At 42.0% G+C, this 14370-nt stretch overlaps 1 protein-coding gene and 1 pseudogene across 1 annotated transcript in view; both read left to right on the plus strand.

The window, feature by feature from the left end:
• Window positions 1–6409, plus strand: part of rxfp1 (relaxin family peptide receptor 1) — a 60472-nt gene extending 54063 nt beyond the window's left edge. The window contains exons 15-18 of the mRNA XM_065242851.2: window positions 628–857; window positions 3033–3443; window positions 3937–4155; window positions 4696–6409. Of these exons, the coding sequence (XP_065098923.1) occupies window positions 628–857; window positions 3033–3443; window positions 3937–4155; window positions 4696–5015 (1180 nt within the window). The 3' untranslated portion in view covers window positions 5016–6409. The remainder of the gene's footprint in view (window positions 1–627; window positions 858–3032; window positions 3444–3936; window positions 4156–4695) is intronic.
• Window positions 6410–7481: 1072 nt separating this feature from the next.
• LOC141280872 (uncharacterized) lies at window positions 7482–12289 on the plus strand (annotated as a pseudogene).
• Window positions 12290–14370: the final 2081 nt, after the last annotated feature.

The following is a 14370-nucleotide window of genomic DNA, read 5'->3' on the forward strand; positions in this document are numbered from 1 at the left end:
CTCAAGTGTGTCCTCATTAAAAAAACATTACAACAGTTCTTGCCCCAGAAGTTGACTCTGTAGATTTTGTTTTCTATTAATTATTCAAATTAATCATTTTCTCTCGCAAAGGAATGTAGTAATCAATGGCGATTATGATGCATCCTTCAGAAAAACAACACAAAATACAAGTGTGTCTCTGAGTGTTTTCAATTTGCTTTTCAATCTTATCCAGAATACTTGAGGTGTTTCTGTGATGCATACTGTATGTTGCGACGTATAATTTTGACTGTGAAGAAGGAAAACACTATGAAATTTGAATGTAATGCACAGTGTTTGCTCTCCAGCTGAAACTAAGAATCAGTTCAGCTCAAGAGTCCCTTGCTGTCTCTGATAGCACATCACAGTTCTCTTTAGTGTTATCTGATATAAATGCGGACTGGCTGAGTGATGACAGAACTCGTAGCTGAAGGACAGCACTCATATGTTCAATTATTTGAAAAGTAGAAAGCAAAACCTGTCAGGCTCAAGTCTGCAGAAATATCTCAGTGCAGAAAGTTACCAATTAACAAACAAGTTAAAATAAAAGCGATCGACCCGGCAGACTTAAACGTTTGACATATCTGCTTCTACTTTTGCTCCTTGCAGCTATTTTAAAAAGTTCCAGTACTGTGGATATGCGCCTCACGTACGCAGCTGCAAGCCCAACACTGATGGCATTTCATCTTTTGAGGACCTGTTGGCCAACATCGTGCTGCGTGTCTTTGTCTGGGTTGTCTCTGCAACGACCTGCTTCGGCAACATCTTTGTGATCTGCATGCGGTCCTATATTCGCTCTGAGAACAAGCTTCATGCCATGTGCATCATATCCTTATGCTGTAAGATGGACACTTTCTTCCAGCAGTTTAATAATGCATAGTTACAGTATTCACAGATTCTACATTCTACAGTATATCCATCTTTTTGGCAATTTCATGCATGATTTAGTCTACATCTTTGTATTATGTTTTGGGCTGCTTTTAGCTTTTTGATTTGCACTCTCTGATGTGGTCTAAAGGTTATCTATCTGCGGATAGCACTGTTCAGGCCTGGAGTGGGTAATCGGGAGAACCGGGAGCATTCCTGGTGGGCCGCTTAATTTTTGGGACGGTCAAGGTTTTTTTTTACATTTGTCACGGTAGTGATTCTTCTCTTAAATTACACTACACACGTTCCACATTCTGACATCAAATGGGTTGTACCATGTGAGGGAGTTCTCCCCCCTCCTCCCACAGAGTTGGTTCGGTCCATAGCTCGTCTTTTTCAAAATTATTCTTAGGGAGGCTAGGCCGGCCCTACCATAACGGTACGCGTTAGAGAAGGATGGGTGGGTTCATAGACTTTGCAAATATTATGCAATTTTAGGGTTAGGGTTAGGCAAATATTGCAAATACTATGCAATTTAATATTGATAACAAAACTCAAGCTTGATCTGAGTGTGCAGTAAAATTACTTTTTATTATAATTTTATTTTAATTACTAATAATTTTTTGTAGTGATAAGTGAATTATTATTTAATTTGTATTTAACCTTAACATTATTTTTTTAACCATGGTATTAATACAAACTACACAATAGTAAGAGCTGAACTGTTGCTTCATTTGTCCAATTAGGAAAAAGTGCTAATTTGGAATTCCACCATGGAAAAGTGGGCCGATCTTTGCCCTGAAACTACCGGGCTGAAAAGTGTCCCTGGCACTGTTTCCTCACAGCAAAAGGGGCTGTCACATAACCTGGCGAAACTGAATTTCAGCTTCATCGTGTGTCAGATGAATTTCTGGTTTTGCACAGTTGAAGCAGAGCTATGAACCAATTTCCTTAAACTCACTGCACACGTGCTTTCTTTTTTTGTTTTTAACCCTGTAAATCGCCACCTACTCTGCTGTTATAAAGTCAAGGATTATTTAAGGATACTATCTTCTCAGAAATCTTGTGGTAAACGCATACAAACTACCTACACCTGCGTATATACACACAACTGATACTCTGCCCCACTCTTAGACCCAAGTCCCCACATTATCATCCAGTGCTGTGTGCTCTCTTGTGGTCTTCAGCACATGGAACCACACGTCTGAGAAGGGCAGCGCTTTTCCCGGGAATGCATATGTTTCTTTTAAAACAGGCACACAGCCACAAACGTCTGGGTTCGAGTGTCTCACATGTTTATTTCAGACGTGCAGTGTGAGCAGTCAAGTTGCAGCTCATTGATCTAACCGTATAGTGTGAGCACACATTTCGTTAGCATCACATTTGTTTAACTCATACACTTTGAGTTGGTGTTTATCCACGGCATTGCTGAATTCGCACAATGTATCCCTGGCTTTACTTGTAAGCTGCACGTGGAAATAGACACTTTGGGAATCATCAGTGAGCCAGTATCTGCCACAGATGGTGTCTATGTCGGTTGCTAAACACTACACCATCACTCTCTAAGCGAAACACTCTGAATTGCTAAATATTGTTTTCTTTCACCACGTCATCCTGACCCTCATGGTGACATTTAAGAATTGCTGTTAAAAATCAGGACTTTTCATTATTCACATTTCTTGGACATGCTTTGTCACTGTGCAAGCATGACAACAGCTCATACACATTACATAGGGTGACCATACGTGCCATTCTTCCCGGACCCTAACCTGTCCAAGATTTCGGGAGCGTCTTCTGGAAATTGTATTTGTCGACCGCATAGGCATAGAGGATTATTATTATTATTATTATTATTACATAAAAGCAACCGTTACATTTTAAGGTAAGAATGAAACTACGATTGTATATCTTATGTTTTTAACTGAATGGCGTATGCGGTCAAAAAATACGACTTCCGGAAGACGCACCGAAATCCTGGACAGGACAGATCCGGGAAGAATGGCACGTATGGTCACCCTAGATTACATAAGAGCCAGTTACATGTAGTAATCTATTTGAAAGTATATTCAAAAGAAGCATGAAATGTTAGCCAAATGATGCCTCTTTTGATATATTCCATGCTTAAAAGATCCTTTCTCACTACACAGGTGCAGATGGTTTGATGGGTGTCTACCTCTTCATGATCGGAGCGTATGACCTGAAGTTTCGTGGTGAGTATAACCGTCACGCTCAGGCCTGGATGGATAGCACACCATGCCAGGTGATCGGATCTCTAGCCATGCTCTCGACTGAGGTCTCAGTGCTCCTCCTGACCTACCTCACCCTGGAAAAATACATCTGCATCGTCTACCCGTTTCGTTACCTGACCCCTGGTCGCAGACGCACAGTTACTGTACTAGTGGCCATCTGGATTTTGGGATTTATCATTGCTTTTCTGCCTCTGGTCTGTAAAGGAGTGTTCAGAAACTTCTACGGAACCAATGGCGTGTGTTTCCCTTTGCATTCCGAGCAGCCAGAAACTCTTGGCGCGCAAATGTATTCAATTGTCATATTTCTCGGTAAGTTAAACATCTTTGGAAAAATGTTGTAATACACCTGTTTTAGAGGTTTAAAAGTTAATTGCTTGTTGATTTACAAAGACTCTGACCTGTTCTCACAGTTATAAGAGTTGTTTTTGATATTTTCATTCACAAAAATCACTCTCTGTGATTGCACAATTTGTGGTGCATGATAGAGGTTAGATATGGAGGTCTCAGTTTGTTTATGAAGGGGTGGGGTAACTAAAAATATTGTTGAAGCGTTAAAATTAGAGGGGGGGATGGGGTGGAGTCCAACTTAATAGAATATTTTATAAGCCAAAATTTGAAAAAAAAACAAAAAAAAACTCTACTGATGTCTGTGTTTTATATTGAGACCATCAATCAAGTTGAGGAACATTTCTTATGGTTTAATTAATTTCGTAATTTTCACTGTTATATATACACTAGTCAACATTTGAAGTAGATATGTAGCTATGTATGATGTAAAATCTCATATTCATTTTCCAAATAGGTCTGAATCTGGTGGCTTTTCTCATCATCGTACTGTCCTATGGAAGCATGTTTTATAATATTCAAAGAACAGGAACGCAAGCGACCAAATATAGCAACCACATAAAGAAAGAGCTGACAATTGCCAAACGCTTTTTCTCCATTGTGATCACTGATTCGCTTTGCTGGATTCCCATTTTTATTCTCAAAATTCTATCACTAATGGAGGTCGAAATACCGGGTAAGTGTTTTTTAATGTCATTAATTTTAATTCATAAGGGCTTTCCCAAATTACAGATATGGTTGTAATTTATGTTTGCTTTCTGCCCAATTCTTTTTCCTTTCTTTCTTTCTTTCTTTCTTTCTTTCTTTCTTTCTTTCTTTCTTTCTTTCTTTGATACATTTTCTTCAAGAATTCAAATGTTTAAAGACATCCAGACAGATAAAGAATGTACAAAATATTTACTTGATGGCCATAGGATTCAGGGCTAGAATAAGTGCATTCATTTTTGAAGGTTGCTAATGACTCTGTTGCTCTTGTGGCTATAGGCCGAAATAATATATTGTATATAAGAGCATCTGCCAAATACATAAATGTAAATGTTTTTCCTGGCCTTATCTTTTTATGATAATTTTGTCCAAAGATACATTATATAGGCAATTCCAGTGGACTCCCCTCTCAAAATTACTCTTCCTAGAAAAGTCATTAGCAGAACACGAAAGAAGGATTCGACCATGAATCTTTAAATGTTTTATTAAAATGAGAATTGTCTTTCTTCAGGAACCATCAGTTCGTGGGTTGTAATCTTCATTCTGCCAATCAACAGCGCTCTGAACCCCATTTTGTACACGTTGACTACACGGCCCTTCAAAGAGACGCTGCTGCAGGTGTGGTCCAACTACAGACAACGTAGACCACTCTTCACTGGCCATCCGTCTCATCTGCCTTCGTTCACATGGCAAGAAATGTGGCCTTTGCAGGAAACCAGCCAAACACTCTGCCCACCTGACTACCTGGCTCACCCATCTGAAGTGACCAATATCTCTGGAACGACCCAGTTACTGCATATGGAAGGGTCAAAGGGGACTAAAATTGTCTGAATGTGGTCCTGCTGTCCACTTCACCTCATTTCCAGGGCTCATTACAACAAAACATCCATTTTTGTATGTTAATTAATGTTTACATGCATGTACACCAAAGCGTTTAAACATGGCTAAAAACAACAGACGGACGTCGACTTTAGGCGCTTGCCAGCTTTATTTTAAGCGCTTAGGTTGCTATGATACTTCTGCTTTGCTTATCAGTTGCTGAATGTTGCACTGGTTGGTGACGTTTGTCTCTCCCCTTCTGAACTGCGCGTTTTACGCAAAGTTCAGCATTTTTTAACTCTCGGCATTCACCGCTGAGCGTGGAAAAACCGTCGAGTGCTGGCGCTCAGCTCGGACAAAACCGACCAGCTGCTCCCTTTTTTAAAAAGTACAGCACTTCCACTGGAAACAATTAAAAACATACGCTGTCGTAAACGCTTTGGTGTGCACGCTACTTTACTCACCACTGGCATAATAATGACAGACTGCATATAAACAATGCTTGCTTTCATTTGTGTGTGTGTGTTAGGCGGAGTGCAAGATTTCTGAAAAACGCTTTGGAAAAGAGAGACGTGCCAACTACCAAAACACACTTGTAGCCAATCAGTAGTAAACAACATTAGGTGTGTTCGACTTCATGCGGCGCTGCGCAGACCGATCGGTGGCTGACTTGAAGCAGTGCATCCCGGTTAGTAATTTCGACCGACTTCAGCTGGCACGGCAGGCACGTGACTGTGTCATATGGTTTTTAAGTACCGCGAGAACGTTTCGAGAGTAGCCGGCTAGCTCAGCCGGTGCAGCTTCTCCAGAGTTTCAAGTTTAATCCAACCTTTAGTTCCACAAATAAACATTGTAAATTCATGTTTTAAAATCGGAAAAAACACTTTAATATGCTTAAATATGTTATATTGTGTTGTGTAATAAAATAAAAATGAAAATAACAAACTCTATTGGTATTTTAATAATATAGGCTTGTTTCCTGTTATTTTCGGGTAAACAGTATAAGCAGCAATTAAAATATTCAATATAAAATGTTTCTGTTTGGAACTTTTTATGAAAAGGTTTGTTTTTATCAAATTCAACATCTAATTCACTTCATTCGCAATTAAAAACAAGGAAACACGGCGCACACCTTACTGCGGCAAGCAGCAGGTGTCCGGCTTGACGGCTCCGTCTTCAGTTCCTCCCTCGACTGCAAGCGGCAAACCTCGCCAATCGGTCTGCGCAGTGCCAGAGGATCTCGAACACACCTATTGTTGCCTGGGTTGCGCATGTGTGGGGTGGGTCTATCATAAGATCCATCAGAAGGTCCAGATTCCATTGGGGTAGAGGCGTGTTTGTTTAGGTGCTGTCAAATGTCAACACTGGCTTTCAGAGATCATGGACCCTGCCTTTAAAGAGATAGAAAGAACAGAGCTAAAATTGTAGAATTTAAATATATATATATATATATATATATATATAAATAAAAATAAAATGTTAGCTACGATGACCACCGGGGGGTTTGCTTTCACACCCTTTGTACAAATTGGCGCGGCATATCCTTCTGTGGACACAGGGGAAGCTGCAGTCCCTCAGAGCAGTGTACATTCTCTGGGTCTGAATTAGGGGGCAGATGTCGAGACAGGGGCTGAGGCCCGGGGAGTGGAGTCCATTTGGACGAGATTTTACCAGGCGGAAGTGGATCTGTTTGTGTCCAGAGAGATGACTCACTGTCAGCTATAGTTTTCTCTCACACACCCAGCACCGCTGGGACTGGATGCCATGGTTCAGCTGAGGCTACGGCTTTACGCTTTCCCCTGATTGCTCTGCTCCTGGGAGTTCTGGAGAGGGTTCGTCGCAACAACGTTTGCTTGTTGCTGGAAGCCCCACTCTGGCCGAACCGAATATGGTTCTCGGACCTGGTGTCCCTTCTTGACGGCTTACCTTGGGAAATACCTGTCAGGAGGGATTTCCTCTCTCTGACGGGTGGCTCGATTCTTCTAGCCTGGCTCCGCCCTCCTACGTGCTTCCGCTTATTTTTCATTTCGCTTCAGCAGTACGTCTGGGATTTCTCTATAGAGTTTCGTTTTCTCCTGCAAAAATCTGCAGGACCAATCAGCGAACAGATGGGGGTGGCTAAGAACGATGACGTTGAGGTCGTGCGTCAGTTTGAGTTGTAGTTCAGTAATGGCAGCGGAGAAAGACGTGAGAAAAGCTATTCGGTCCGTTGTTGCAAAACTGCCGAATATACAGAAGTTAAAGCCGGAGCAAGAACCAGGTTTGCTAACTTTTGTTTGTCTGATTATTCTGACTTGTTGTTTCCGGACGGTTTCGGTGCATGATATACGTCACGACCACATGTTAGCGATTGGCTTTGGCAGATCCTGAGTGACTCTGGGCATATCCAATAGTTTTAAACTTCAACAATGGACCCTCCTTAATGGAAGTAACGCTTTGCTATGGAGCGTGGCCAGACTCTCTGTACAAATGAAATGAATGTACGAGAGTCTGGTTATACCAGGCTACGATTCTTCACCCCCGCCCAGAGTTATGGAAATTGTGGGTCTGGCCGTTGAGGGGGCCAGACTCATAGAATCTGGTCTCTCAGCTGAGGCTGTGGAGATCATTCTTCACTCCAGAGCCCCCTCCACAAGGAAGCTTTATGCCCTTAAATTAAGAGTTTTTACTTCCTGGTGCAGCAAGCACCTGCATGACCCTTTGAACTGACCAATCAGTAAAGTTTTGGAGTTTCTGCTGGAAAAGTTTACTGCAGGGTTATTTTCTTCTACGCTGAAGGTGTATGTGGTGGCCATCTTGGCCTACCATGTCTCTTTGGGCGGGCAGTCCCTTGGGAGAGACCCGCTGGTGGTTCACTTCCTTCGTGGCACTCGGAGGCTGAGGCCTGTGGTTGCCTATGTTCACAGATCTTCTTTGTGGAGGAGGTCTGAGCAACTCTTTGTGTGCTTCGGGTCGCCCAAGAAAGGTCTTCCGGCGACCAAGCAGACACTCAGTAAGTGGATAGTTGAGGCAATCTCTCTGGCTTTTGAGACCTCTGGACGGCCTTCACCTATCGCCGTCAGGGCTCATTCTACTCGGGGTATGGCAGCCTCCTAGGCCTTGTGGCTAGGGGCTTCAATGCAGAATGTCTGTGATGCGGCAGGCTGGTCCTCTCCGCTCACATCCGTTTGGTTCTACGAGCCCAGGCGTTTCTACACACTGATTTCTTTCTTTCATGACTTCATCTACTCCTCTCCCTTCCACAACATATTTTTCTGTTTTATTTGTACCTTCCACTCCCATAGTATTAGATTTTTCTATTCTTTTTGGTTAAAAAAATGGATATCAGCCTTTCTTTTCATAGTATCCTGGAAAATGCAGCATTAAGTTGTCTTTCAAGCTTTCTAAACATACACAACACTGAATAGTTTTGTCTCCTTAATTAAGACAAACAAAAACATTAGACTATATCATAACGAGTGATTTCATATGCACGTATGGAATATTTTGATTGCTGCAGTAGCTAACAAGACATGACGGGCTAACTCTAGAAAGAACTGCTTAAAAGATATTTACTGCTTACACAAACCTGCAGTTCAGTTGTTTTAACTACCAAGAAACTACCTCAGGCAATATTAAACAATCAACAGTTTAATTTTTGTCTTTTTATCCTGATGCAACATTTATCTGTAAAATATGATCGTATTCAGTACTCTGATTTGCTGATGTGATGCTCAACTTAATCACTTTAAGACACTAAAGAGAAACCACTAATTTTTTAGCAGCATGTGATGATGTGAGGTGCTTTACTGTATTATATCAGAATTACTTGCTACGAAAGTGAAAGAGATTCTTTCTTCATGGGCATAAGTTGCACATTCATAATCATTCTTGTCATTTACCTCAACGATGGAAAAGTAACGTTTGTGCTTTTTATACTTTGTGCTTGCTTCCACTACCTTTGTTTTGAGCTCGTTGTACTTGTCAAAAGTCTCCAACCACGTTAGAAAATATCGCTAGATTTGTCCTAGTCGCTTTTTAATAAAGTCGCTAAAGGGGTCTAAAAAGTTTGTTAAGTTGGCAAGACTGCGCGGACTTTTTTACACTGTAAAAGACTTTCTGCTCGGACTGACTGTTCATGCTTGTGTATGAGCTCTGCTGCCTCTGGTTGGCTAACGATGGAAATGAAGCCAATCATCATCAGCTATGTGGTTGTCCCACCCCCTCTAAGACACACACACCAATCATTGTCAGATATGTGTCTCCCACCCCTAAACACACGCAGAGAAAAACTACATTGCCTTTCTGGTTAAAAGAGCCTACTCTGGTATATATTATATATATTATGATACCAGCGCTGGGGTGGCATATGGGGTGGCAATGCTTTTATTAGGGTGGTAACTTCCACCCCGTGCCACCCCGGTAGATCCGCCCCTGCCTAGAGCTGGATTAATCTAAACTCTCTCTTAAAAACCACCCGTACAGTTATTTAGACACGTTTTTTATTTGCCTTGTGCAGAATTTATTATGCATAAGTTAGAAAATAATTTTGTGCCCCTGTCCCTTTAAGGTGGGGTGCGCTTGGGGGGAAAAGTGAAGAAGAAAGTTTGTGCATGAGTTATGCTGTTATGAATTATCACCTGTGTCTTTTGAAATGGTTATTTCCAGTTCTTGATTCTGGTCAACAACTGTGGTTTATTTATGATTAAGCATAACATCTATGACTGCTGTACCCAATGATTTTGCGTGTCACTACACAGCACCCTTAGCAATACTGTATGTTAAACATGGGTTCACAGTCGGTCAGGGACAATTTTTTTCCCAGAGGAAGGAAGGCAATAATGTACTCGAGGCTGTGCTGCATGGTGCCTAACAACACCCTTAAGTCGTGACTTATTCACGAAACAGCAGTGTATCATACCTGTTTGCTGACAAATAAGTCATTCAAAAAGCTTGAACAGATGGTTTACAGCAAAACTCCTACACAGGGTCTTAAACAGAATACAAATTATGCATTTACTTACTGTTACTCATTCTGTGAGACTTTATTTAACTAAGATCTTTTAGATCTTATCTACACACGCTGTTGTTCCACCTACCACACCCAGGTCACCCCACTTCACATATCTGATCACTTCCTAATTACTCTCGACCTCGACCTGACTCCCGCTGTCACTACATACGATCCCCCATTGGTCACGTTCAGGCGCAACCTGCGCACGCTCTCTCCCTCCCGCTTATCCTCTGCGATTGTTTCCACGCTGCCCGCTCCCAGCCAACTCTCTCTGTTAGATACTGACAATGCCACTGACACACTTTGTTCCACTCTTACATCCTGCTTAGACACATTATGCCCTCTGACATCTGGACCGGCCCGGGTCACACCTCCTGCTCCTTGGCTAACTGAGGTTCTCCGTGAGCATCGCTCCACACTCAGGGCTACAGAGAGGAAGTGGCGCAGATCGAATGATCCTTCTGATCTCTGCCTCTATCAGTCTCTTCTTGCCTCCTTCTCCAAGGATGTCTCCTCTGCAAAGACCTTATACTACCATTCAAAGATTAACAACTCACCTGACTCTCACACTCTCTTCAAGACCTTCTCTACCCTTCTTTGTCCCCCTGCCCCTCCACCTTCATTCGACCTAACGGCTGATGATTTTGCTTCCTTCTTTGTGAAGAAAACGAAAACTATTAGCAGTCAGTTCTCCGAGCCGCCGCTTCTTGCGCATTCTCAAATCCCTGAGACATGCTCCCTTCCCTCCTTCTCTCTCCTATCCGAAGCAGATGTTTCCAAGGTCTTGGCTTCTAATCATCCGACTACCTGCCCGCTAGATCCCATACCCACCTATCTCCTCCAGGCCATCTCTCCGTCTGTTATCCCTGCTCTCACTCACATTATCAATTCATCCCTTTACACTGGCACCTTCCCTGTAGCATTTAAAGAGGCCCGGATAACCCCGTTGCTGAAGAAACCCACTCTCACAGAACTACAGACCCGTTTCTCTTCTTCCCTTCATTTCCAAGACTCTTGAACGCATTGTGTTCAACCAGCTCTCCACTTTCTTCACACAAAATAACCTCCTGGATAGCAATCAGTCTGGATTCAAAAGTGGTCACTCCACTGAGACTGCGCTGCTCTCAGTCATTGAGGCCCTAAGGCAGGCAAGGGCAGCCTCCAAATCATCTGTGCTGATCTTACTGGATCTATCTGCAGCTTTTGACACAGTCAATCACCGCATCCTCCTGTCGACTCTCATGTCTATGGGTGTCACTGACACAGCGCTTCTATGGTTCAAGTCGTACCTCTCTGATAGGTCATTTCGGGTATCCTGGAGAGGTGACGTCTCCGAACCCCAACGTCTTGATACCGGGGTCCCTCAAGGCTCTGTGCTTGGACCGCTGCTCTTTTCGATATACATGACATCCCTGGGCTCTGTCATTCGGAAACATGGCTTTTCCTACCACTGCTATGCAGACGACACTCAACTCCACTTGTCGTTCCACCCTGATGATCCTACGGTTTCTGCCCGCATCTCGGCATGCCTGAGGGACATCTCACTCTGGATGAAGGATCACCATCTCCAGCTTAACCTTGCGAAGACAGAACTGCTTGTCATATCATCTGAACCAAAGATTCAGCACAACTTTTCCATTCAGCTAGGTTCCTCGACCATCACGCCTTCCAAGACGGCCAAAAACCTGGGAGTGGTCATTGATGATCGGCTTAGCTTCACGGAGCATGTTGCCAGCACCGCTCGCTCTTGTAGATTCATCCTCTACAATATTAGGAAAATTAGACCTTTCCTAGATGAGCATGCTACGCAGGTCCTGGTCCAAGCTCTTGTCCTGTCCAGGCTGGACTACTGCAATGCGCTACTGGCAGGACTTCCAGCCTGCACGACCAAACCCCTACAGATGATTCAGAACGCAGCGGCAAGAGTGGTCTTCAATGAGCCAAAGAGGGCGCACGTCACTCCTCTCTTTGTCAAGTTACACTGGCTTCCTATAGCAGCCCGCATCAAATTTAAGGCTCTGCTCCTGGCCTTTAAAACCATCACTGGGTCAGCACCCCCTTACCTTCGCTTGCTTATAGAGCCTTATGTACCCTCTCGATCACTGCGCTCTGCCACTGAGCGAAGACTTGTGGTACCATCTCAAAAAGGGAAGAAAACACTAACGCGTACCTTCTCAGGAACTGTCCCACAACTGTGGAATGATCTGCCGGTCGTGACACGATCAGCTGACACTGTAGCTGTCTTTAAGACTGGCTAAAAACCCATCTCTTCCATCATTACCTAACTTCCTAATTACAGATTTACTATCTTTATTTAGTTACCTTCTCTTTATCTCTTTCTCTATTTACCTTCCTCTTTATCTAAAAAAAAAAAAAAAAAAAAAAAAAAAAAAATACTAACATACTATGTATATTGTGTTGGACTTGATGAGACTATTTCCAGTGCGCTTATGTATTGCTGTTCTTATGTTGCCATAATCGCTTCTATTGTTTACCTCACTTGTAAGTCGCTTTGGACAAAAGCGTCTGCTAAATGACTAAATGTAAATGTAGTGTCCTTGTTCTTGTCTTTTAATGTTAATATTGGTGTCTGGCTATACTGAGTTTAAAATGTGCAAATTGTTTTGATGATGTTAGTTTTTGCTTTTCTGAAAAAAGTGTAGAAATTGTATGTGTGTTGCGTAAATACACAAGTCTATATATATTAGTTATTTTTATCTACTGTAATGTTACAGCCAAACAATTAGATTTTGATATTTAAAGTGTTATAATTTATGATTCCTCACCATGCAGGCACTTGCAGATGTTGCTGGAACTGAGAACCTTTTTGATTTCCATAGGAAATGTCATTGGAAATGTATTGTGAACTGTCAGCATATCTTTTACATTTCATTCTTTCTCAAAGCCACAGGTTGGATGAAGTGATAAGATCTGATGTTGCTTTGATCTATTATTAATTCATGAACAGTATGCACTCTTATAAAATGAAGGGTTTATAAAGGACCATTAACATCCACAAAATCGTTATCTTTCTGATGTTTTTGCAGTGGGACAGTGTTCTACAGACTCTTATGGTGAAAGAGAAATGCTTCATCCATTGAACTTTAAAGGTTCCTTGTGGAACAAAATGTTTTTTTTTTAGGCATCATTTATAAGAAAATTTAATATCACTTTTGATTTTAAGAGCTGAGTGGTTAATTTTTTTTGTGGAAATAATCTGTGATCACTGCTTTTGGAACTTAGATATACTTATTTGGGCAGTTTCCCTGACAGGGTTTTTATTAATCCAGGACAAGGTCTTAGTTATATTAAAGCAACACTATGTAGTTTTTTTTACCTTTAAATAATGTCTCTAAAATTATTTCAGTGATGGAACAACTTTTAACTGGACAAATTGTACTGTTGCTGCAACCTGAGCAACCTCCTAGCTGCTACAAGCACACTCTGAAAGTGGCGGTGGAGGGTAGGAAACACAGTCTCGCCCCTCCCCTGCCTGCAGAAGAGTGTCTGATACCAGGCACTGTTGTGCTTTTCAACCACATGGGGGAGCTGTAAGTCATTTTTACATGGAAACTACATAGTGTTGCTTTAAGTACAAACATGCATTACAAAAAAAAAAACAATACCCGTTTGCATCTTGAGACAAAATGACACTGATACTGTACTGAAGCTCAGACATGGATTTTATTCTGGGACTAGGATGAGCCATGTCTGGAAAAACCACCCCATTAAGTCAAAGTCTTACTATTTTAATGATAAGTGAATGAATGTAATTGTTAAAATAAGGTTCATATATCATTGTTGTACTTGTTGTACTGCATTTATTTTATGCTGATCAAATTGTTTTACATAGTTTCTCATTAGTCCAGGGGCAGGGAACGTTGGTCCTGGAGTGCCGATGTCCTGCAGAGTTTAGCTCCAGATATAACCGGTATAACCAAATATAGACACAGGTATTTTTATAACCACAGTTTTTTCTCCTGCATTTAAAAAAATCACATCCACACATGCTAGGTTTAAAAGAAATCTTCACCTACATGAAAACGCAAAAACACGCTATCACGCACTGTCAAGAGCATGCAACACCAGCAGGCAGTTATATAAAATCGTAAATCCACGTTGGTCAATCAGAAGCCTTAATCAGAAGCTTAAACCCCGGTTTAACTGTCTACATGACAACATTGCAACCGATGTTTCAGGCAATCCTCACCCTGGAATGGGTTTTCTAAAAAATGCATAAAAAAAGTCACGGTTATAAAAATGTCTGTATGGACAAGGCCTAAGAGTCACCAGAAACTACAGGCGAGGTTTTATCAAGGTTGGAGATAAAATCTGCAGGACATCGGCACCCCTGGACCTACGTTGCCTTCCCCG

The sequence above is a fragment of the Paramisgurnus dabryanus genome, chromosome 16, assembly GCF_030506205.2.
Source record: "Paramisgurnus dabryanus chromosome 16, PD_genome_1.1, whole genome shotgun sequence".
Taxonomy (NCBI): Eukaryota; Metazoa; Chordata; class Actinopteri; order Cypriniformes; family Cobitidae; genus Paramisgurnus; species Paramisgurnus dabryanus.